The sequence below is a fragment of the Primulina eburnea genome, chromosome 3 (genome assembly GCF_022965805.1).
Source record: "Primulina eburnea isolate SZY01 chromosome 3, ASM2296580v1, whole genome shotgun sequence".
NCBI classification, from domain to species: domain Eukaryota; kingdom Viridiplantae; phylum Streptophyta; class Magnoliopsida; order Lamiales; family Gesneriaceae; genus Primulina; species Primulina eburnea.
This window is the reverse complement of record NC_133103.1, coordinates 673,326-700,000: the sequence shown is the minus strand read 5'-3', so window position 1 is coordinate 700,000 and position 26,675 is coordinate 673,326. Positions and strand designations below refer to the sequence as shown.

The window sequence follows — 26,675 nt, the reverse complement described above, 5'->3', positions numbered from 1 at the left end:
TTATGATTCAGAATAATAAATTTCTGGAGATAGTACCAGACTCCTCTAAGCTCTCTCTGGATCTTAGAGAAATACAGAAAACGGTACAAAATTATGGCAATATGCTATATTATGTACCTCAAAGGATTGAAAAGGTCCTAGAGAAACAAGAAGAAATTCTTGAGATCTTAAAGGATATTCAAACAAGAATACAGAAACTAGAACAACAACCAAGTTCTAGTAGAAGAACTTCAGGAGGCTGGTTACCACCATCCTTTGGTACCGAACCTTTGTTACATCAACAAGGGAAGGCCAGAGTGGTGTCAAAACCTTTAACTGAAGAAGAAAAGATGATCAATCTAATCAAATCTGTCTCAGAAAAGAAATTGATCTGATGACAACTTTAGAAAGGATTGGTTTGGAGGATCTACAAGAGCTTGCGGAATCTTTCGCAAATCTGTAGTAGATCTAAAGATGAATACAGCAGTAGGTGAAACACCACCTGCAATAACCTGGTCATCTTCCCAGGAACCACCAAGGGAAAGTATGGGATCTCATAATATAAATATGAGAGAATCTCAGACTGATTTCCATACTGGTGGAGGATCACACCCAGCGGGAACAAGGGCAAGGAGAACTCAAATCCCTTTGCACCAAACACCCTATGGGAAAACTGTTTTAGATCCTATACATCCTTACGGGGTTATGCTTAACCTTGATGTATTGGATTTCAAAAACAGAGAAGATCTCATAGACGATTGGACATCTGCTATGAGAATTGCAGCAGGAACACTTGATCTCAACAAAGAAGGATTCATTAAACTTTTGGAAATGAGTCTTATGGGATCAGTAAAAATTGCTTGGGACATGACTTCAGCAGACATGAAAGAGTCAGTCCTAGTTGGAGAATCTCTTAGTGAGATCGCTGGAAAGATGGCTACCCTATTCAAAGCACACTTTATAGGGGTAGACTATTTCAACAGTCAAAATACAGAGAAGAAGAAAAAATATACTCAAGCTCTGCATAGTCTTGAATTACATGATATATGTTTGGTAGATGAATACATTATGTTATTCACCAAATATAGATGGAATTCAGGAGTCGAAGAAGATATAGCTATGCAGCTTTTCTTCGCAAAAATGCCAAGCCCGTGGAGAGAAATGCTCATAGGGGAATACGTACCTGGTAATCCAGATACATTGGCAAGAAGAGCCTCTTTCCTTAAAGGGAAATTAGCAGAATGGTGTCACATGGCAGCATTACAAAAGAATTACAAACGACTAAGGAGTATCAACAAAAGAACTCCTTTGTGTTGTAAGGAAAATGATCTTCCAACAATTATTGGAAGTAAACCACAGAAACATAAAAGGAAAAGTTTTAGGACTCATCCTTATGCACGAAGTGGAAGAAGTTCTTGGAAACCAAGAACCGTATGGTCTAGACAGAAAGCCAGATCTTATAAATCTGGACAAAGAAGCGGACCATCGAGAAGTAGGATATCATCCCAGGCATCAAGTTCATCTCGAAGCACAGGAAGAACACCTACAAAGAAAACTTTCAGAAGAGCTCATACTAGAGCCAATGAAAGTTTCAAGGATTGTAATTGCTGGACATGTGGAGCAAGAGGTCATATCTCGACCAATTGTCCAGAAAATGAGAAAAGAGGTATTAAACGTTTTGATCCTACTCCGGATATTGAAGAAGCAGTTTATTACCAAGATCTCATTCAAGTATACCAATTTGAGGACATTGCCTCAGATGAGAGTATATATGAAGAAGAGGAAGTCTTAAGTCAGGAAGAATCTGATGGAACAGAATCGGAATCTGACTGAAGACGAGGTGTTTCGACACGAAACACATGAAGATTTGTCTGGGTTTTTTAGCCAGACAACAATATCTCATAACATGGTTCAAAGAATCATGAGAGAAAATCCGAGTCTACAGAGATATCAAGGTTTCTCTGCAGGACAGGTAGAAAAGTTCTTAGGAAGTCTTGGCCTAAGAAACAGAAAGCATCATCTAATCTATAAAGTTTCTAGAAGGGAAATGACAATCCCAATGGAACTTACAGGAAATAGAATGGAGATGCAGTTAATTCCTTCCGAAGAAATAAAGGAGGAATTACAAAAACTCAAGATAGAAGTAGCAAGGACTATGTCCTGGATTCATATAGGAGCAATCCAGATTATGATAAAGGCTACTTTCAAAGGAGGGATAGATTCACCAATTGATATCGCCATATGCGATAAAAGAATGGGGAATCTACAAGATTCAGTACTGGGAACAATCTCAGGAAACCTCTGTGCAGGAAAAATTGTAGGAGTAATCTATCCAAGGATAGCCTACAACCTGGCAGATCGAGATTTCAGCCGAGCCTTGACATTACATCAGAACTTCAAGGAAAAAAGGTTGATGAAGGAAGGCAATAGACCATATTCTATTACCTATCAGATTTCATATGCTCTATCTAATACACATCATTCTGAATTGTTTATTAGAAACGAGTTTATTGAAATACCTGAGATATTTGGAAAAGTTGCGCAGGCAATTTATCCAGAAAGAATTGAGTTTCCTTTAATACAGGAAACAGATATCCAGATCCAAGACAAACCGATTCTACAGAGAAATCAAAGTCTTAGACTGGAACCAAGAAGACTATCTTTTCAAGGAGATAGAATTACAAGTTACAGATGGGATAAAAAGCCTGTCATAGAAACCCAACAGGAGTTGAAAAGTTTTTCTACAATAGGAAAGCTCAGATGCCCAGAAGGTTGGAAGGAAGTAGAAATAGTATTTGATATTACAAAACAAAGGAATCAATTTCCTTGTAATTCAATATACTATTTGGAACAACCGATGATAGGAACTTACCAAGGACTGATTAATATCGGAGAATTGGAGGTTCATATTCAAGGAATTCCAGGAAAAGAATCAGAACGATTGATTCTTGGGCTAGAGTTTCTCGAGGAACATAAACCTTGGAAACGTCTAGAGTATGGAATGGAGTTTATGGCAGAAGATAAAATGTGGAAAATCCAATGACCACAAGTCCATTCTCCATATACATTCCAGTAGGAATGTTGTATGAACAATATAAGGCAGAATACTTTGCTGCATATATTGATTCAGGTGCTGGAATATGTACAGCAAAACGAGGAGTTTTTCCAAATAATTTGGAAGAAGAGTTACCCAAGATTGCTGGAAGAGATTTTTCCAGAAGAATCTTAATCTTATGTAAAGGGATTAAGATGACTGAAATCATGATTGGCGGTGCTGGACAAACACCTTGGTACAAGGTAAAGACACCACCAATTTATTTTCATGATACAGGAGCTGACATATTGTTAGGAAATAATTTCCTACAAATGTTCAAGTCCTATACACAAGAAAATGAGACTAGAAGATTAGTGTTCACAACACCATGTGCCCACAAAATCATAGTCCAGAGACTTAGGGAGGCATTTTACAGAAAATTGCCAATCCAGTTTCGCAGCAAGCGTGGTGATTCAGGAAAACTTCTGAACCCAAAAATGAAGGATTCAAGACGGTTTGGAGAAACAATGCTCCAGTTAAGAGCAGATAAGGAACTCCAACCAGAAGATATAGAATGCCTTAAGATAACTCTACACACAAATGAAGTAGAGTTTGAATCTAAGGTATCACTGGAAGATGTCAAGAAGAGGATCAAAGAAAATTATAACGAAGATCCCTTGGCATGGTGGGACAGAAATCAACTCAGGGCTTGCCTTAAGATCAAGGAAGGCAAAGAGTATGAATTTGTCCGTTGTAAACCCATCCCAATGAACATCATTGATCAGAGGGATATGCAGATTATAATCAAGGAACATTTGGACCTTGGATTAATCAAAGCAGGTATGTCACCATATAGCAGTCCAGGTTTTCTGGTAAGAAACCATGGTGAAATTAAACGAGGAAAACCCATATTGGTTATTAATTATCAAGAAATTAATAAAATTCTGGAGTTTGATGGGTATTTTATACCTAGTAGAGAACACTTGATTAGTTGCATTCGCAATGCCAAGATATTCTCTAAATTTGATTGCAAGTCTGGATTCTATCAGATTCGGATGCAGGAAGAAAGCAAGAAATTCACAGCTTTCTCCACACCTCAAGGACATTATATTTGGGAAGTATTACCAATGGGATTGGCTAACTCACCCCAAATATTTCAAAGAAAGATGGATAATCTTTTCAAAGATTATTTCAAGTTTATGTTTGTTTACATCGACGATGTTCTAATAGCATCCAAAGATATGAATGAACATGTTAAACATTTGGAGATTTTCTCTAATGTTTGCAAGAAAGAAGGACTGGTTTTATCTGAAAAGAAAGCAGTCATTGCTACAAGAAAGATTGAATTCCTCGGAATTGAAATCGATGAATCAGGAATAATTCTGCAAGAACACATAGTAGAAAAGGTGCAGAATTTTCCAGAGAATCTCAAAGACAAGAAACAACTTCAAAGTTTTTTAGGGGTTGTTAATTTTGCTGGGATGTTTATTAAAAACCTAGCAAAACACAGGAAGGTGTTCAGTCCATTATTGAAAAAGGATGCTAGATTTATATGGACAGACGAACACACAAAGGGACTTATTCATTTAAAGAAGGTTTGCAAAAATCTTCCAAAGATGGCTATTCCTCAAGACGAGGATGATCTGGTATTATATACCGATGCCAGTGATCATTGGTGGGCTGCAGTATTAACAAAGCTCACACCAGATGGAGAACAACCATGCAGATATTGTAGTGGGTTATTCTCAGACGCAGAAGCCATAAGATGACATATCAACGAAAAGGAATTTTATGCAGTAAAAAGGGCTTTTGAAAAATGGCCGTTATTTTTACTTGCAAAGAAATTCACTTTGAAAGTTGATAACACTCAAGTTAAAGCCTTTTTGAGGAATAGAATTGAGTCTAAACCGGAGAAGGCTAGATTATTACGATGGCAAGCTTTATGTCAAAATTATATTTTTGATATTATGATAATAAAATCTCATGAAAATATTCTTGCAGATTTTTTAACAAGAGATGGACAGCATTGACATTGATGCTATTATCAAGATGCAGAGGCATTTGAGGGAACACCTTGAAATGCTTCAAACCGAGTTCAACAAGTTAGCTGTTAACGCAGAAGTTGCGGGAAGGCTACAACAAGCTGATAAGAGAATTGTCTCTGATCGAATTACAGGATGTTTACAGGCATATACTCAGTTATGGTCTGTAACGCAAAGGCCTATCCTCCAGGGCATTGAGAGACCACTGGTTTCTCAAATGGAGAGTTTTCGAGTACAGGACTCTATACCTGTAGCGGGGGATTCAAATACCCCTTGCACAAGTGTTAAGTCGGGATCATCACGAGATGAGTCGGCTGAAACAAAAATTGAGACTCCTGATCCTTATCTTGAGTCCTCAAGTCAACCCTTCACCTCGGGGATTGAAGAGGGAGAGATCAACCTTAGGCCTCGTATTGACAAAGGCAAAGCTAAGGTTGGTACTAATGAAGGTGTAATTTCTCCATTCCAGGTTTATCAGCAGAATTGGGAGAAATTAAAAACACGTATTGGCATTAACCCAGCTACAAATAGGGTTGATGTTTCAGGAAAATATCCAAGGGTATGGATAAAACCTAATTCATATCCCAAGGAGGTTAAAGCTTGGTATGAATTTGGGGCTCTTGCCTCAGTTTATACTACATCACCCAGCTTTCCGGAAATCTCAGGTTTACCAAAGTGGATCCAGGAAGCTGTTCACGAAACTTGGGCAAACAATGATTATTTGTCCAGAGGAGATGTTTTGGAGCTATACTTCTTTAGTGCAGCACCAGAACCAGCAGGGAAAGGTTCTCACGAAGCCTTTCATTTCATCAAGCTAAGGAGGCCAGATTCAAATATCCAGAAATTTATCAAGGACCCTCCGACAGAAGAAACACCCCTAGTGTCTTCAATGACTGAAGATGACATTTCTACCAGAAGAGCTTGGGGTATTTGGGTCTGTCTCACTGAGATGGACAAAGTCAAGTTTCCGTTCAAATTCTACAATCATTCAGGGAACGGATCATTCCTGTTAAATACCATGACAGGAAAAACAACAAGTTTTGCAGAAGATCTATTTGAGAAGAAAAGAAATCTTTTGTGGAATAGCAAGCTGCCGGCAAGTAAAGAAACTCGTCGGAAATTCTGTAATATGGCACATGTAGGAAGATGGTCTGAAAACATCTGTCCAGAATGCCAAAACCAGAAGGAACCGGAATTTGGTAAAGGATTCAAGCCGAGATCTGATCGGAAACACTTTACCGATACCAGTACAAGTGGGGATGGACCACATTCACGATTTCCTCGAGGAAGCCGAAAGCCAAAGATTCCTCGACAAAATTAAAAGGGACATGTGACCCTCCACTACAAAAGCAGGACCACTACCATGTGAGTGGAAGAAACAAGACAACCACTAATTAGTGGTAAAGGACAAATAGACCATCAATAACAAATGGTGGATGACTCAGCAAGCATTGGACACCAATCTAAAAGGAATCCAATGAATAAAAGTAAATTAACTGGTCCCGAAAATTCATCCATAAATAAGGACAGAAAGGAAACCAGTTAACACACCAGAACCAAAACTTAAAATGTATCGTGTATATTTGAAAGTTTTGAAAAGAAGAATAACATACAAGAGGAAAGAGGCAGAAGCTCTTAAATGGTTAGTAAATCATTTCAAAGAGTATAAAAAAGATGAAATTACTGCCGATATCCTGGAAACTCATCGTCAATGGTATCTAAAAGAGATAAAGGAGGATGAGAAGTTGATGTCAAGATTAATAATCTAGACAGGGACCCCTCAACCACCAAATGGTCCCCAATGCAAGCTGTAAAGGCTTATGAAGATTTGAAATCCGAAGTTCAAATCCGAAGGAGCCTTCTATAAATAAGGCAGAAAGAAGGAAGTGAAGATCATCAAATATTTTCTCCATTTCTTTCATACAAGGTTGTAATATTTTCTTTCAAGTTTTATGTGTGTTAAGAGTTCAGCTACGATAAGTAGCTAAAACAAGTTTCTCCTCCTCTACAGGAGGTTACTATGTAATAAATAAATGTTTGTGTTTGAATAAAAGAGATCTTTGCTCTTAGCCCCTATCATGTATTATTTTCAAAAATTGATCTTTTGCTGTACGCTCTAAGGTAGGAAACGAATTAGAGCTGTGCTAAGTATTGCTGAAGGAATCTGCTTAGTAACCATCGGTTGCGATCGTGTGGTTGGACTGTGAGGAGCAGTTCGTAAAAAACGGTGGATATAACCCGGTGGTACTCTAGTCAAAAAGGTAAAAGATTCAATTTATTTTACGGAAGCATGATGGGCCTTTTACTACAAAAAAGAAATCAATTATTTAAAATAAATATATAAGGGCAAACTTGGAAATTTGAGGGATATGGGGAGTTGAAACAAAGTTTTAATGGGGTAGGGAGTAAAGAGGAGGTTGAGAATGGAAATAGGGAGTTTTTGACAATTTCCCCTTTTTCAATTCCATGATAATTAATAAATAATAATGAAGTAATTTATCCCGAAATTCAATTTAAAATTGTCTGAAAGGCCACCCAAATTTTATCATCTGTTGTTATGGGGGCTCGGACCAGCCCAATATAAACGAGAGTCTTATTTACTCGACCTTCGATCGATCGTACAAGGCCCAATTATAATTTACACAAATGTTTTTTGTAGGACTGAGTTTTTGATTGATCACAGGCTTCTTAATAATAATTCAAGGTCTAAAATATGATTAGACAGATGTAAATGAGTCGAGTCGAACATTATCAAGCTCGAACTCGGGTCGTTTAAGGTATATATAGATTCTAACTCAATTCCAGCTTTACCATAAGGTTCAAGCTCAGCTCAGCTCATTTTAAAATTATTAAGCTTGTGAATAGCTCGAGTTCAAGCTCGAATAGTTAATAACTTATTTATTATGGCTAACGAGTCTTAATCGAGCTCGACTCATTCAACGAGCTTGTTTTCGAGTTCGTTAAACAAGATTATTTTCGAGCTCATTAAACAAACTCGTGTTCGAGCTTGTCGAATATTCTTAGACAAAAGATCAATTAAAATGACAATTCAAGGGGATAGGCTTTGCATTTTATAATCATGCAATCTTACACTCAAATTTCAATGTGGAACAATGCAAGTTATTATTGTACATTCAAAGACCAACAAACTAGTAGCGAGTTTAAAAGTCGAATACTCTTAAGCTCGAGCTGGACTCGATAAAATTGTCGAGCTCGAGCTCAGCTCAATAGGATCCACGAACGTTCTCAAATTATCATTTTCCTTAGCCGAGCCGAGTCCAAGTAGCTCGTGAACGGATTGATTCGTTTACATCCCTAGATGCATCCTTTTAAATTATTTTTATGACCATTTGAATATGCATTTATATAGCTCATCATCGGGCTTGAGTGTATATATATATATATATATAGTTTTGATATCCTGCACACCTACCGTGCACACCTTTGTGAGCACCAATGAGGTGTCACTCACCCATTGGATGCACAATTTTTCTATATTTCATCACATCCAATGGGTGAGTGACACCTCATTGGTGCTCACAAAGGTGTGCACGGTAGGTGTGCAGGATATCAAAACTGTATATATATATATATATATATATATATATATATATATATATATATAAGTATAAAATTTGTTTCATTTTCTTTTTTGAGGGCATAAACCCTAGAAGATATATAGATATAAGCATTCATCGTTGTACATAAATTAAACCCGATATAAACTGAAATATGTATATATATCGAACAAACTAACAAGTTATTCATATAACTTTCATGTGTACCCTTTTGGTAATATCTCGAGTAATTAAATAAAAATATCTTGGCATGCAACTAGCTCTAGAGAGTAAAAGAGAAAACTCCACTCTTTCAATTTTTTTTTTTCATTTTTTATAGTAATTAAGTATACATATTAAATATATTTCGAATCAAAAGATAGTATGATCGAGTGCATGTTCGATGATTAGAGTGAAATACAACAAATATTTTTTTACCCATTTTCATAAAAAGATTCGACCTGAAAATACCTAGCTAGCTCCAAAGAACTTGGCAAAGATTCAATGTATAGTTTCTTTTAGAAAAGTAAATACATAGGCTCGATCTTACATAAAAATAACCAAGATTCCCGTTCCTCAAAGATCAGTCGCAATCTAAAATTTTGCAAATGCAGCAATCTCCGATCCCATTATCTATTTTTCTCTAGAATGAAAAGGATGCCCCATTAAAAAGGGATCGGAAGATATATATTGAGAGATAAGTATCTTCAAAATTGTGCATTAATAATGAAGAATTAAAGCCAGACATACATGCAATATTCCCTTTTGCACTCGCGCGGGAGATCTAATGGAGTATCAAGTAGTCTTTAGTGGGATATTATGACTGAAAATGGGTATTAGGGTTGAAAAAAGTGGTTGTCCATAAAAAAATTTCGGTTTTATAATCTAATTTCTGCGGGGAAAAATTAACACATGTAGTGAGATGTCACGTCCTGGGCCTAAGCTCGCGTTTGCGTGACTGCACAATGGAAGAAGTATCACACGAGAAATGGAGAAATAATGGTTATATGACTTTTGAATTTGGCTAAAAAGAAGAAGACGAATATGCTACATATGATGAGTCATTTTCATGGATTCCATGTCTTGCTCTTTTGTATGAATGTCGTGTTATGTATACCGATATCTGCTAACACCCCCCCCCCCCCCCTCCCCCCACCCCCCACCGTGATATTGGAATTTTGTGGGCTTAGATTGCATATTAATTATGACCCAATAGATATATCATGAGGTTTGGCTATGATTTTTCTTTATTATAATTTTTTTTATTCAGCTTCATTAAAATCATTCAATTCGATCTAGTAACTCAGATTTTTTTGATGCATCACAATGAATCAGTAACGTCTATATTTTTAATTTGTAGGGCAAAAATGAAGCATAAATTAATATAAAGACGTCTTGGGTAAAAGAAATTCTGTGACGGATATCATATCACACGATAATTAGGGATGTTAATGGGTCCGGGTTTTACCCAGATCCGCAATGGACCCGTGTGTATGGGGTGGGTTTGGACATACTAAATGGGTCATGGGGTGGGTCTCGGGTCCAATTTTTCATACCCGTCTGGATATGGGGCGGGTCATGGGTCCTATAATACCCGTCCCCATACCCACCCAATATATATGTGCATATAAATATTTTAGGGTTTTAGTTTTATTAATTTTCATTTTTTTAGTAGCTCACCTCAACTATAACGATCTTAGCTATTCTTATGCCAACTGTTGCATTTGAATCTGCTTTTAGCAATAGTGGAAGAATAGTTGGTCCTCATCTTAGTAGACTTAAATATTGTCTACTCAATGATTTTATATTGATCTGTTTAAATAATGTTATGACTTTTTTTGGGGATGTCAAGATTTTTTTAGAGAGTTAGTAACTCTTTTTTTTATGTAATTCTTTATGTCGTGAAAATAATTTGTTTGTTATTATTAAGTGTGGTCGAAAATATGAATTAATTTTCAACAATGTTGTATTTAGAGGCTTATCTGTTTCATAATTCAGTCATGTGAGAAGAAAGATTAATTTTTTATTTTAAAAAAATTCAGATCTCACGGGTCTCACGAGTCTACCCGGTCCCATTTCGTATTCGAGGTGGGGTGGGTCCGAAAAATATTTAACCGGGGTGGAGCGGGTAATGGGTTAAAGTTTTTTTCATGGGGAGGGTCTTGGGTTTAGCCAAACCCACCTCATACCCGTCCCATTGACATCTCTAACGATAATTATAAATAAACTATGAATGTTCCACGTTAACCTCCATCATTTCTGTTTTGTTTTAATAAAATATTATAAGGAGTTTCAATAAGTATACCCGATTTAAGAAATATATCAAACTGGAGATTTTCTTCTTCTTCTTCTTCTTTTTTTTTTTAATATGCGACAAAGCATTATTAATTACTCAGCTTGCCTGTCCGATCCATCCATGATAGATATATATTATTCGTGTATATGTATCATCTAACAACAAATAAATATAATTGTTTTCATTAATAATCAGCATTTAAATCGCATGACCCACAAAAAATAAAATAAAATAATCGAATAAAATCTACGAAAAATGTTATTATAATGATATTTAATTTGCGCCTCATGTTATTCTTAAACTAGACCATATATAATTAATACTACTCAAAGATGTACAGCGCGCGTTGCATGTGTTCTTATTATTTTTAACTTGGTCAAATAATACTAAATAATTAACACGAAATCATTTTCAATTTAGAAGAACTGTTCGATTTAAAAAGGAAGTTTTGTTCAGATTTTTTCATGTAAAATATGAAGTGACTTGACTGAGATTTTTAGCAGAGTAAAAAAAATAATTATGGAACTAAATATTTTAGTCAGTCTTTAATAATATAATATAGATATATGTAATGGACAAATATTCGTTTGTGGGCACATATTCTTAAATAAACATGACGACAAAAATTAATCCCAATAATTCAGTGGGACTCTTCGAGGGATAAAATTATATGAATAATCATCATTGACAAATAACACTCCCCCAACCATTCGATTCGATGTTGCCTCTCCTGCAACCATTTACATGGTCCACACACGCACAAATTTGCTCACAGTTGTACAATTATACATTAATTTGTTATGGTTTCACTTTTACAAGTTCATTTTGTTTCTTTTTTTTAAAAAGAAAAACCCAAAATAACTATTTAATTTGAAGCGTTGAAATATTCCTCTTGACTAATTTAATTAGGTCGTTCCCTTACAAGTATATATGCTCAACTTATTTGTAGTTTTAAAACACTTACCAATAGCGTTGATGTGATACTTACATGACGCGGATGTATGTTGTGTCATATCAACACTCTCGATAAAAAAAAAATCTCTAAACTATCAATAAAATAAAAGATACATAAATAAGACTTAAATTTGACAACGTAGTAGATTATCAAAATCGTAAATAGATAAATATATATGACTAAAATACAGTTTTTCTTATGTATGTGATACTAAAACTATTAATTTCATTAAAAATTGAATTTGAATGGTGAGGGGAGTACTTGTCAAGTTAGCTAAGATAATAAATTAGTTGGACCATAAGGAATGAATGAATGAATGAAGAGCTAATATTTTGCTGATACCAAATCACGAATTAAGAATTTGAGGGTGCATGTGATGAGTTTGCATGTGCATGTACGTACATGTCATCCTCATCCTGAGCTTGTGGATCATATCCACAACACCATGCTAGCTCGTGAGCGACTCGCTAGCTGACAAACAAGATCGAACAAAATAATTAGGCTCGAGTTCGGCTCGAAAAAAGTTCGAACATGTTCGAGTTCGGCTCGAATTTGACAAGCTCGAATACGACTCGAAAAGCTCGCGAACCTGGTTAGTTTGTTTACATGCCATACACAAACATATGATTAAGAATTTAGCTTATAACATTAATAATACTACTCAAGTCTACCATATTCTTTGGGCAATTAACAATCTCAATCTTGCACATCGTTTATATTAAATTCTAGTGGTCCAATATCTACTTGTGGGGAATGTAATCATTTCACGTACAAACTGGAACAAGTCAGAAAGAAATAATAAAATTGCACTAAATGAGCCTGTGATCATATAGAATTTTGGAACGAAAGTTTCCCCATCATGTTTTAAATATCATTACAACGACACTCATCACAACCAACTAAACCCTAAAATAAATCAACACAAATCTTATATTTCTCAAGCTTAATTAATTATGCTTTTCAATTACATCAAGCGTTACACACTCCCATCAACTTCAATTTCAGTGATAAAAATATTTAGTGAAATACAAAGGCACGCAGAATTGCAATAATATACACTAATGATGACTAAGAAGTCAATATCTCATGGTTAGGAAGAGAGTTGTCAATGTACAAGAAGTATACACAACTTAGATCGATTCGGATTGACCGCATGGAGATTGGTCATGAATTGCCCTGAAAGTTGATACGTTTTCGGAAGGCGATTTCATGGTGTATGCAAACCCAAAAATTCTCCATTAATAGTCTTTGCTTCAAGTCAAATGTCCTCCTACCAAATTAATCAAAAACAATACATTTTTGCTAGAAATGGGGCCAAGAAACGGGTGAAAGGTTCTTTTCACATTCTCTCCAACATTTTTCTATGTCATTTGCTATGTTTTTGGCATCCATGGATGCCCCGAGAAGGCCCCGTTTGGTGAATCCCACCGAGTATAGACCACTTTTCCCTTTCCAGCCATTTGGAAATGACCTTCTTGGGAGGCCATCTTTATTCGAAAACATCTCACTTTCCTGGTTAAAAAATTCAACACCAATGAGCCAAACATGTCCTCGGGTATGCACTTTGGAAATTTGGAGATTGTTGCAAAATCAAGAAATTGATGTACCTTTAGCCAAATTGGTACATTGCTTTTGTAACCAGTTGCTAGTATAATTGCATCAAAGTTTTGTATTCTTCCATCAACAAATTCTACGGATTTGTCGCTAAGTCTCCGAACGCCAGGGCATACCTTTATAATTGTAAAAGAAAACATGTTTTGGTAATAAAGAAGATGAGATAGAATAAAAAAAAAAGAAATGCATGATACCATATCTACACAACCACATTCACAATCTTAAAATAATGATACTACTATTAAAGATAGTAAAGCATGTTAACTACTTAGGTACACAATGATACACAAGGGTTTTTTTTGTCAAAGTTGATGATTAATCTACTTTAATTTTGTTTTTTAAAATGGTGTTAAAGTTGGGAACTAATTGTAATGAAAACCACTCGATGGCATGGAGCTTTTTTTTCTTGAAAAGACCAACCAATTGATAGAGAAATTCATGAGAAAATAATGTGGAATCTCAAGCGCATAATATCAACCGAAAAGGGACCCTTTTTTCCTTAGTGATTGTTTGATTAAAACAGGTGATTTTTTGTCACACTAAAAATGTCATCGAACAAAAGCAAAGCCAATGATTGATAAAGGTAATCAGATCATGGGTTACGTACAACAAACACTTTAAAAAGCTGGAAGTGAATTTAGCGATAATTAGCGAAGGGAATAATGATGTATGTAGACACATCAACGAGGAACTGTACCTTAATGTCTCCACTTTTAATCTTGTCAAGGGTTCCAACATCCAACACCGGCGTCTTTCCGGAGAGGTTCTTTAGCTCGAGTGGTCCTAACCGAGGCCGGTCCAACCCAAACCGACTGGTATCGCCGAGTAGGAGCCATGAAACAACCAATAGAAACCGGTCGACAAGGCGTAGGGGAAACCACTTCAATAACCACATGGACAGCCCAAAAGTTGATGTTCCTAGCATTTCTTGTGGTAGAATGTGCACCTAAATTCATATTCAAGATTTAAAGCCATTCACCAGAGAAACAAACAACAAAAGGAGACAAGGACATAACAAATAAACATTAAGAAAACATAAATATGGAATTTAAATCTAATAAGAACATAAATAATATAGTTGCGAGGTGATGTTTCCTGTTGCATATATTTAACTCGTCTTATCTTGGTTAAATTCCATTGGTCTTCCTAAAGCTAGGGGTCATTATATTCATAATTATAGTGGGGAGAAAAGTAAAATATATTTAAAGAATACATAATTAGTAAGCCTGCGAAAGAAAATCTGGAACTTTATAAAGCAAAAATTGCGCATGCTCGAGTATCCCAAGAAAGTATAAAAAAAAATTTAAGGTTTTTTAATTGATTGAATCATATCGATTTAACTAAAATCTCAAACAATTTGGAAGCACTGAAAACAAAGATCTTTATTCCGTTGAGTAAATCTCCAGCCACAAATGTTACCAAAAAAATATATATCTCTCTCCAGCCACAATGAATAAAATAAAATAAATTAAATTAAAAATCAAAGCTACTATATTTTTTCCAATTTTCATTTGACTTAGGGTTTTATTTTTTTCCCCCTAAAAAACAAAATCTGAGCAAGTTTATACCCTCAAAACTGTAAATATACTACATTCACATACAACAGTCAAATCCCATGCACATACAGACAACTTCACCGAGTCCTTAAAAATCTTTTAAAAAACAATTTCCCGAGAAATCTAGGTTTTTGCCTCCATCATTCAAAAAATACAACCTTTTCTTCTTCGAATATTTCCAAATAAAAAATTAAAAAAAGGTAGAAAAACTGGTACAAACAGGAAGTAGAAGGTGTGGATTTCTTACTTTATCTCTGACAACAAATGAAGGACTAGCACCATGGTTACACAGATCCAAACAAACTTCCATTCCTGAATTCCCACATCCAACAACAAGCACTTTCTTCCCCCTGTAAACCCCTCCATTTTTGTACCCGCTGGTGTGCACCACGTCTCCTCTGAACTCTGCTGCTCCTTCGATTGGCGGCACCACCGCTTCCGCATTCTCCCCCGTTGCGACTATCAGCCACCGGCAGAGGTATTCAGATTCCACCCCTGCTCCTTCTGATGCTGTTTTAACCCTCCAAAACCCAAGTATCTGATCAAACTCAGCACTCACCACCTTCTGATTGAATACAGGCCAAATTTCGAACCTTTTCGCATAGGATTCTAAGTACTGGATGAACTGCTGTTTAGTAGGGTAAGTGGGGTAATCTTCGGGGAAATTCATGAGTGGAAGTTCGCAGAATTGTTTAGGTAAATGGAGTTTGAGCCGATCGTAGGTTTTCAGCTGCCATAAAGATGCTATACAGTTGGATCTCTCGAGCACTAGAGATGGCACGCCTTTTTCCTTCAAACAAGCGGCCGCTGCCAGGCCGGAAGGCCCCGCACCGACTATGACAGGGCCAGGAACCCATTTCAAGCTTTCAAGATCAGTATCTTTACAAGGATCATTCGCTGATTTCCCCGCTACTTCTCTTAAGTAATCATCCATGAATCAAGATTAATCACTAATCGAGATTCAAGAATAAGCGCCTTGAATAAAGGGGGAAAAAAAACCCACAAACAATGGAGAATATAGATAACTGGATATTTATCTGTCCAATATTTTTGAATCTCGAACTCTGCAGTTCAACCACTTCAAAGATTCAGTAAATGAAGAAGAGTGAAAATATGGGGAAACAAGTGGTAAAAACTACGTGTATTTGATGCGGAAAATAGTTCATGGATTATAGGGATAAGTCCATAACTTGTGTGTATATATATATATATGTATACCTATATCACCCTTCGCATAAATCTAAATAATATCAATATTATCAAGAATTCTTACGAGGGGAAATCCTGAAGAAGAGGAGTGGATTATGAGAAAATTCTTATCCACTTGTGAGAATGGTTTTTCTGATTTTCAAATCGAGAGACAAAATAGGAGGTGGGAGGAAGCCTACGGGGCTCATCAATCAACATTGATTCATTCAATATTATCATCCATATTCATTTATATACAGGTTTACAAAAAAAAAAAAAAAAAAAAAAAACCGAAACCAAAGAGAGAGAAATAAGCAAATGGTGATTTTTTAATGAATATATTCAACTTTTTTCGTGGGATATAATTTGAATTAGAAGGAAAAATAAACCATATGTTATGGTAGTCGGGATACATATATGGTGTATGTATATATGCAGATCAGTAACACTGGCATTGGCTAACACGAAATTATGATCACAATTTTAAATCTGTGTTTTTTCTTAATTGGGTCTTATATGATCACATTACCTGTTTGGCGGTTCTCATAGAGTCGTAGCTCTCACGATTGTATTCTATCACAAATTTAAAAAATTTCTTTTTTAAAATATGATACATTTATGAGAAAATTGATAAATTGATCTTATAAGTTTCAGACTTTTATATTTGGTTTAGTATCTTTGTCACATTAAGTCTGATATATTTCCATTATTTTGACATTATGTCTTTTTTTTTTTCCCCAATTTTCACTACGGCTGCTGAATTGACATTTTTCTTTGTTAACATCTAAACTTTGAATTGTGGATTATGACAAATCATACATATGTTTTAGGTTCAAAAGTCATATTTATTTGTGAAAAAGACAACAAAAAACAACAAATGAATTCAAATTTTAATGCATGAGGTTGTTTTTTTTGGATAATTCCGCCCTTTCTATAATGAATAATTTATATTTATGAGCGTTAGTTACTTCACGTACATTATTCGACAACCATGATTAATTCTTTCAAAGTTAAAAAGTGATTGAAGTAGAAGTAAGTAAATCATTATATGATTGAAGCAGATTAATTTTTCAGAAATAAGTAAAAAAGAGAGAGTACAAATTAAAATATTAAGACGTCACCTATATGTATTAATGAAATATTTACGCACTATCTTTTAACATAAAACCTAATAATAATTTATTAAAAAGAAGTATACATGCTATTTGATTTTGTTTGAGTTAAGCATGGCAAAGAGTTTAATACAATGAAATATATTTTAATTTTCCAAGAGATGGCAATAAGATTGTGTTTCACAGCATCCAGCTCAGTTTAATTTGCTAGAATGTGAACGATAGACAACTAATTTTATCGAGAAAAATATCAGACCAACTGTTTACCGTTGTATCAAAAGCTAATAACATGATGCTAACTCGTATGTCTTAAAGGATAAAGTAATTTAAAGATCACAATTAACGCGTATTTTATTTCACGAATTCAGTTAGATCCATCTTCAAACTTTATCAAAGGCAACACTTTCGACGATCCATTGGGACTGTGATAATCATTTATCAATCCACTGATAAAAAGCTCGGTTCTTGATTATTTATTATGATTATAGATTATAAAAACAAGATTTAATTCAAAGAAAAGCCGACTAAAATATTTTATTATTATTAGTTGATTTGTTGACGAGTCTTTTTAAATTGAAATGGACTGGATATCATTCAGATTGGGCCGTGTGATTTTTTTTTTTGTTTGAAAATGGACATGGGTTTGATTTCCCCTCAGGAGTCAGGACCATTATTATATTATATTTTTATTATATGAAATATAATACCTTTAAAAATTAATATTCATTTTATGAGCTATAAAAAAATTCAAATTTAATAACATGAATCATTTAACTCATCCCTTCTGATCAATTATTTTTCTTTAAAAATTATATGTATATACACATTTTAATAGTTGATTGATGTTATTTTAGTTTATTGTGTTGTCTTTTAGACTTCTGGGGATTCCATGGGGCAATAATTCCAGAAATAGATAAAGTTATATATGCACTCAATATTGGATGACACATCAATCCATCAATATTAATGATGTTATTCATGAGGCTACCAATCTCTGCACAAGTGCTTATATGTGTATCAACTAGTTCTTTTTAAATGATATTTATGGTGATGAGTAATTTTTTTATTAAAATTCTAGATATTATTTTGAAATTGAAAATTTTGGTGATGTTTTTTTTTTATATATATTTTTCATAATTAGCTAAACGGAATTATTTAAGTTTAGATAAGCTTAGTTCTTTATAAGTTGCAATAAATGTCTTTGTTGGGTAGAATAATCGGAACATTGTACTTGAGCTGTTATACAATTTAAAATATTTGAGTTGTATTGTTACCATAAACTATAGTTTTTGGTAAAGAGGCAAGCGTTCGGTCCTACAAATGGTATCATAGCCAATATCACGAGTTCGATTCTCATTGGTGACAAGGAGTGCAATTATTGAGAGGAAGATGGTTGAATACTTTAATTGTCTCTGCTGTGTAGAGCAATCGAAACATGATACTTAAGCTACTATACGATTTAAAATATTTGAATTACATTGCTACCACCAGCTATAACTTTTGGTAAAGCTTTGTAGTTGAATCTAGATAAAATTGTGTGTGTGTATAATATATGTATATATTGAATTGAATAATGGTCAAATTTTTAAGTGTAATACCTCATATTTTAATGAAATATGCGTGAACATTGAGGATTTAGTGAAAAGGCTTAAATTTCTTTTGTGGAAAGTATTTTAAATTTAGTGTAAAAAATTTCTTAAGAGTTAAAAAAAAATTGACGACACAAAGGTTTTGTCCAGTGAATAAGTTATTTAATATATATATATATATATATATATATATATATATATATATATATATATATATATATATATATATAAGGTCAAAAAAGGCTGTAACGTGGTTCCTCGCACTTGGGAACTGGTTTCGATTTTCGAGGGAAGATTGAGCCAAGCTAGCTATAGGTCTATAGGCTTACGTGTAAATAGACCAGTCTTGAATAATACATTTAAGTGCAAAACATATAATTTAATTATATAATTTCGCCTACCATATTATTCATTATACTATATATACAGTTATTTTCAAATTAAACAATTATAAAAATTTAAAAATACTCTCGAGTTCGATATGTATAAATTTTTAATCAATTTATTTTTAGGTTATAAGTAATTATATTGTTAAAAACTTTTGAATAATGATTTCCTCAAATAATTTAAAATACAAATTTGCAACTAAATCAATAATATTGATTTTTTATTTTAAATTTACATCTATACTTATAAAAATTGGTGAAAAAATGTTAATATATATAGCTTTATAATATGGAACGTTTGTTCAATAAAATGCCTTAAAGTACAATTTAAATACTAAATTGGCAATATTCACACCCTGGTCATAAAAGATGCTCATTCACTTACATTTTGCTAGCTCTTTGAATAGTTATCTCGAAATCTCGTAATTTAATTAAATCTTAAATTTCGAACTTTCGATCAAAGTTCTTATGTGGAAAATGAATATAAACATGATACAACAATTTTTTTTTGATTATTATGTAGTTAATAAATCAAAACCGAAACCATAATTCTTTGCCTGGTTTCAAGGTCACATATAGAACTCAATTTATACAATTAATTTGGACGACCAGTTTTTTATAAATTAATTCCAAGCCTTTTTTGTTTTATTTTTTATATAAAAAAAGAATAAGATGTTCATTATATTTTATATATAATTTTAACATATGTTAATTTTCATTAAAAAAATTATAGCATTTATTTTTATGATATTCTTGGACTGTTGTTGATTACAATGTGTGTGTGCATATATATATATATATATAATATATATATATATATATATATATATATATGCGGAAAATAAATTTGTTATTACTATTGCAATACATGAATTCATTTTTAGAAATTGTCGAATCAATAACACTCTGGTGCGAAAGATGAGATATTAGTTGATGACATATAGAATATTAAATTTATAAATCGTTATATTATTCGTATAAATTGATTTATGATATATGTATCATATACACATCTTTTAGAACATCTATAAACCCTCAATGAATGGTATGTTTATTGCATTTAACTTCAACATATATTCATTCGAACTTACATATTTTTATCCAACTCTTAAAATAAGAAAATCAGTCCTTTGCACTCGTGGATATCAAACACACATAGCAAGTGAAAGTATATATATATTATATATATATATATATATATATATATATATATATATATATATATATATATATATATATATATATATATATATATATATATAGTACGTAGTGTATATATTGTATAGTCTCACTGTTAAAAAAAATTCCCTAATTGTTTTGACTTATGAGTTGACAAGAAAATTATGCATGTTACATTACAAAATTTGCCGAAAGAGTTGTCAACTGGACTCTCTAGAAAAGGAAAAGCCTTCGCATTTTTTTATTTTTTACACACGCACGTATGTAGCATGATGTGGACACCAAATTTTGTGTCACCATTGAAATAATTTGATGCACTTTGTATATATATATATAATGCGAAATTGATGAGTGCATCAAATTATTTCAATGGTGGAATATTTATGACACAAAATTTTGTGTGTCTATATATATATATATATATATATATATATATATATATATATATATATATATATATATATATATAAGAAAAAACATTTCCTAATTGTGACGTAAATTTCAATTGATGTATATTTTATTATATAATATATAATAGGCACTGAATATTTAATGCAAATAAAGTATTACCGTAAATAGTTAACTAATGAGGTTTGATATTTTATGTATAATGCTTTGTGGGTTCATGTCACACTTATTAATGATTGCTATGTTCAAATTTAACGAGTTCGATTTGTAAGTGCGATACTGCTATTTATTTCCTTATTTAATAGCATAATGATACTTTATGCTCAATCAAGTATCATTTTGCAAAATTGAAGAATCTATTCGACAACGACGTGTTCAAAATTCAAATCAAAATCGTGAATGAAAGCAATTAACCGATAATTTGAGATTAAAAAAATTCGACTTTGTGTGAATTAAATATTTCCACTTTTTCATTACATACATATACATATATGTATGCAATAGATACATCTTATATTTTGAAAACTAGGTCTAGCACATTCTGACTATGTTTCCCTCATATATTCGAACACAGTTAGTTTGCAGAAATGATAATCACATATACATACACATATATTTGTAAAGGACATTTTTTTAACTTTTGTTGATCACTTTGTGTTAGAAGATTGATAAGAGATGGGAGTAGGACCTTGTTTTCTAGTGCTAAAAGTCACTTTTTTCACAGCTTTTACACAAATAATGTTTTATTTATCGAACTCAAATATTATTTTATTTTATACAAAAACTCATTGACATCGTCTCATGAATCAATTTTGTAATACAGATATTTTATTTAACACATACTATGAAAAATCATTATTTTTTGTGAAAAATATTACTTTTTAATCTAAATATAGATCGGATGAAGCCGTCTTAAGCATAAAAATTTGTGAGATCATCTCATAAAAAATATTATCTTAGCTTTAACTAGAAAATTTAATGGGTTGGATTGCAATGCATGTAATTCGGAGGTGCAGTATGAAGTATTAGAGTTTGGTTATAATATTTTTGATTATTTTCATTTGTTCTCAGCCTCCACTCATTCAATGGGATTATGGCTCGATCTCTCCAGAACAAGAAATGTTTCAAAAGCATGTTTAGCAAAAGAGAGCACCGATAGAGTTTTTTTTTAAAAAAAAAAATGTAGTCATGATACGAAAACCTGTATTTTTTTAAATTAAGCATAAAACCCTCTACGTACAAATTGGGTAAATATGTCTGATTTTGAGTAAAGGAATTGGTAAGAAACAAATCGTACATTTCCTATATATTTTTGAGTAAAGGAATTGGTAACAAACTAATCGCACAGGGAAATGTAATTCGACACTCGAGGTGTTCATATTTTAATTGAGAAGCAAAAGTCAACAATTAATTTATTAAATAAAGTTTAAAAATCACATAGATTAAATTACTTAAAATAGTGGGTGACACATCCCCCCAATTATTAGAAAATGGGGACTTGCAAAGTTTTAAATAAGAAAAAAAGAAGTTTTTAGCTCCACCTGAGATTAGATTGTTGTCTTTGCAAACAAGTAAAAGTGAAAGTGCCCAATCTCCCACTAAGTTTGTAAAAAAATTAGGGCTTTCTAAATAATAATCAGAACCAAGTAATATTACTAATATGCCACTCACTCATTAATAATTTAGATTGTACTGTTTGTACATATGTGCGGTAATGTCGTGCAAATGAGATTAGTAAAGGGATTAAACTAAAGTGTTTGATGTTGTTTATAATATGGTTTACGCTAATTGCAAACATAAGTTAGTGCTCCGTGTTGAATTGTTTAGTTCCATTTATTTATTTTTTGACAAAAACTTGTGTGAAACGGTCTCACGGGTCATATTTGTGAGACGGATCTCTTATTTGGGTCATCTATGAAAAAAGTATTACTTTTTATACTAAAATATTACTTTTTATTGTGAATATGGGTAGGGTTGACCCGTCTCACAGATTAAGATCGGTGAGACGGTCTCATATAAGACCCACTCTTATTTTTTTAGATGAAAATTTTATTTAATTTTTTTCATTTTCAAATATGGGACGTGATGTCATAAAAGTGGAAGTGCAGGCCTTGGATTGGGTTGGGCTAATTGTTGATGATATATGGAGGCCTAATTGAAAAATAAGACACATAGCTATTGGCCCATCCGGAAAAAAGTTTATATCCTTGTTAATTTATAGACTTACGCCCATTTGACCATCCAAATTGTTCTTTTCTTATAATTTATTTATTATTCCAATTTGTAGATCCATCCTCTATATGCGCCTAATATTAATAAGCCAAAATTTTATGATAACATTGTTCCTCTTAAATGTATGAGCTAGTTAATCCTTTACGAGATTAATTTTTAGAGTGGGTCTCATGTGAGACCGTCTCACGGATCTTAATCTGTGAGACATGTCAACTCTACCCATATTCACAATATAAAGTAATACTCTTAGGCATAGTTTGGTACACATGATAGGATAAACATGTGATATATAATATAAGGATAAGTTATGGATAAATAAGATGTAAGATATTATATTTAATGTTTGGTATAGTTTTAATAAGAGTGATTAAATTTATATATTAGATTGTAATGACAAAATTAACCTTATCATAATAAATTTTATAATTTCAAAGTTGTTGTTTGAGTTCATATTTTTTATCTGTTCATGTGCCGATAGTACTTGCATGATTTATTTATTTTTACCTAATTTTATATATTATAATATGATAATTGAGCCCTTGATTTTTTGAGTCAAGTCAAATATAAATTTTTAAGGTTAATCGAGTGATATTAATAATTTTATTGAGATTTATAAAAATTATTTATATAATTATTTCGAATTCATTTATATAATTATCATATTATGTAATATATAAAAATAAATAAAATATTTATTTGATTTTAATTTCTACTACAAGCATAGATTTATAAAAAAATCATTTACAAATTGAGGGTAATTAAGTCATTTGTAGTGTATTTTATCATTTAATTAAAATTATCACACCTTCTATTAGGGATATTTTATCCTTCTAAAAAATTATTTATCAAGGGCTCATGATATTATCATGAGCTTTTTAAAAATGTACCAAACATGGGATAAGGAGGATTATTTATCAATCCTTCTCTTATCCCATGTACCAAACTATGCCTTAGCATAAAAAGTAATACTTTTTCATGGATGACATCTCACCAATATGACTCGTGAGACCGTCTCACACAAGTTTTTGTCTAATTTTTATCGTATCACAACATCATTAGATCATGTGAGTCTGTGAAACCCCGATTTTTCAGGAGATAAGAATTTTGATGATAAGCCTAATTTTGGGATAAATAAACCAATATCTAAGATTTGATATGATATTGATATCAGATAAAGATCTAAGATTTGATATGATAATTATCCTAGATTTAAAGTTTGATTCAAATTTCAAACACAAGGATAAAACACGATCAGGATAGCAGCCAATCTCTATAAATAGGAGAGCCTTGCCATTAGTCATTCACGCCTCCATATTTTTTGAAATTTCCTCTCTAGTTTTCCCTACGAATTTTAGAGACTTTGCTCTCTTAGTGTGTCGAGTATCGAAGCTCTGAAGCAGTTCAGATCCAGGCTCAGTTTCGAAATCGTATCATCACCAGATCTCTTTTTTTTTCTTCGAATTATTCAAGGTAAGTGGGTTTTTGCTATACTATAATTTGCACACTTGTGCTTCGTAAGTGGGCTTTTGTTATGTATATATTTTTTCGAAAGTTTATTCGAGCATAATTCTTTGATCATGATATGTCTTTTTTCAAGATTTGTCAAGTTATTATGTTCGAAGCACTGTTAGGATTCGATTGGATATGGAAAAGGATTTTCGAACTACGACTCTTATACGGTGGGATGGTAACCGTTGTACGACCTCACTCCATAGAGGATTAACATATTGGACATGGCCTCACTCTTTAGAGGATTAACATATAGGAGACTGATATTAGGAAACCATAGAAATGAGATGACTTCCCGTGCTATATGAGTATGCTAAACAAGTATGATGTACGGGTATGATATGTGATGACATATTATGATTATGAAGTATGAATATTTGTTATTATTCAAGTTACGATATGCTATGTAAAATTTGAATTCAAATATGTATATATTGTTTCATATCTCGAACGGCCCCCACTTGCTGAGTATTTCTCAAAATATTCACCCCTTACTTCCCCCCACCCAAAGAAGAACGAAGAGCAAATGGTGAAGATAAGCAAGATCAATTTTGGGGATGGTAGAAGATCTCGAGTTATTCTAGAAGTTTTAAGGCTTAGTTTATGTTTATCGCTTTCGCACTATTAAAATATTTTCAATCAGTTTATTTTGGTTTTCAAGTTGTAAATACGATTCTTTTGTTGATTATGAGAAATAAGCTGGTTTTGGTATATACTATATTGCGAGACTTGTTGTTTGACGATTATGTGATTGTAGAGCAACGCTGGTCTCGACTAACCTCGGTCTCGGGACGTGACAGTCCTTCATATTTTAATGAATTTTATGTAATAAATTCATGACGTCTCAAGGGTTGAAATTTTACATAATAAGAAGATAAACATTCCAAATAGAGCATAGAAAATCTAAAATGTACTACCTTGTGATATTTTGTAATGTCACGTTAAGTCGTAATATCATTTATATCTGCAAAGATTTGTGTTAAAATATTTGTTGATTTCTTCTACTTTTTCACAAAATCATGGTAATCTTTAGATAAATTTGACAAGAAATCTCATGCGTGGTACGAGGCCAATTTGTGTCAATATGCCAAATCGAAGGCCGCCATCGATTAGCTCGTGATTGTTTCACCTCCATCAAACTCTTTTTCATTGGATGAAAATTGTGTAGAATTTTTAAAATATTTTTGATTTTTTTAGAAAGGAAAAAGAAAATATTAAATATCATGACTAAACTCATACACCTACCTAGTTAGGTTTTGAATAATTTCACACAAAATAATATTAATAAAGTTATGGCGGTGTATTGTTAAATATTTAGGTTTAAAGAGTGATGTGATATGAAAGATCATTTAGTAAGAATGATATTACACATATTTGATTTATCCAAATATATAATATTAGAGTTAAAAAATATTATAATCATATATATTGATTTATTATTTTATATCACACATAATTCATCATTCATCATCTCATCTCATCTCATCTCATCTCATCTCACGAACCAAACAATATCTAAAATGATGTTTAAAGGATTTCTAATACGGAAAAATAAGTCGCCCATTGACTAGTTCCTGCTATTTGGGACAACAAAATGAATTGCAAATTAAAAATCTACTTATGAGAGCGCCATATAGAGGAAATTATTTTATAGGTGGCGTCAAAATTAATTAGTTTAAAGCCAAATCACAATCACAAACCTACAAATCGATGCGTGCGTACCGTAATTCATAGCTTGTGCCAAGTGCTCCATCGAGCCAAAATAACGACAATAATAACAAAATATAATATTTTTTAAACATTAATTACATTCATTACCTCTTAAAATCCACTAATTTCTAGTTGTATTCCGAGCATTTTATATCAATCACTGTCGACTTCACTTTAATAAGGCCAAATAAATTTTGGGTAGTTGTTAGTTTAGAGTCTATTTATTTATTGCCCCATCAATCTACGTTTTCGCTACCTCAAGGAACCCACAGGCCACAAGAAGTAAATAGATTGAAAATTTATCGTTGCTCCCTTATTTCCTTGTCCTT

At 32.8% G+C, this 26,675-nt stretch overlaps 1 protein-coding gene across 1 annotated transcript; it reads right to left on the bottom strand.

Moving 5' to 3' along the window:
- Positions 1–12,688: 12,688 nt before the first annotated feature.
- LOC140825043 (indole-3-pyruvate monooxygenase YUCCA6-like) lies at positions 12,689–16,509 on the bottom strand. The gene is made up of 4 exons (XM_073186524.1): positions 15,281–16,509; positions 14,175–14,423; positions 13,471–13,593; positions 12,689–13,375 (listed from the first exon to the last, which is right to left on the bottom strand). Exons 1-4 carry the CDS (start codon positions 15,965–15,967, stop codon positions 13,166–13,168), a joined length of 1,269 nt encoding a protein of 422 aa, XP_073042625.1. The 5' UTR covers positions 15,968–16,509; the 3' UTR covers positions 12,689–13,165.
- Between the last annotated feature and the right edge of the window lie 10,166 nt (positions 16,510–26,675).

Bases quoted from the DNA above. Each gene is read 5' to 3' on its own strand.
- LOC140825043 (XM_073186524.1), bottom strand. From the start codon at position 15,967: ATGGATGATTACTTAAGAGAAGTAGCGGGGAAATCAGCGAATGATCCT. The intron at 14,424-15,280 runs GTAAGAAATCCA...ATATGAATTTAG, and splicing joins CATTTGTTGTCAGAGATAAA to GTGCACATTCTACCACAAGA. The intron at 13,376-13,470 runs GTACATCAATTT...TTTTTTAACCAG, and splicing joins ATGTACCAATTTGGCTAAAG to GAAAGTGAGATGTTTTCGAA.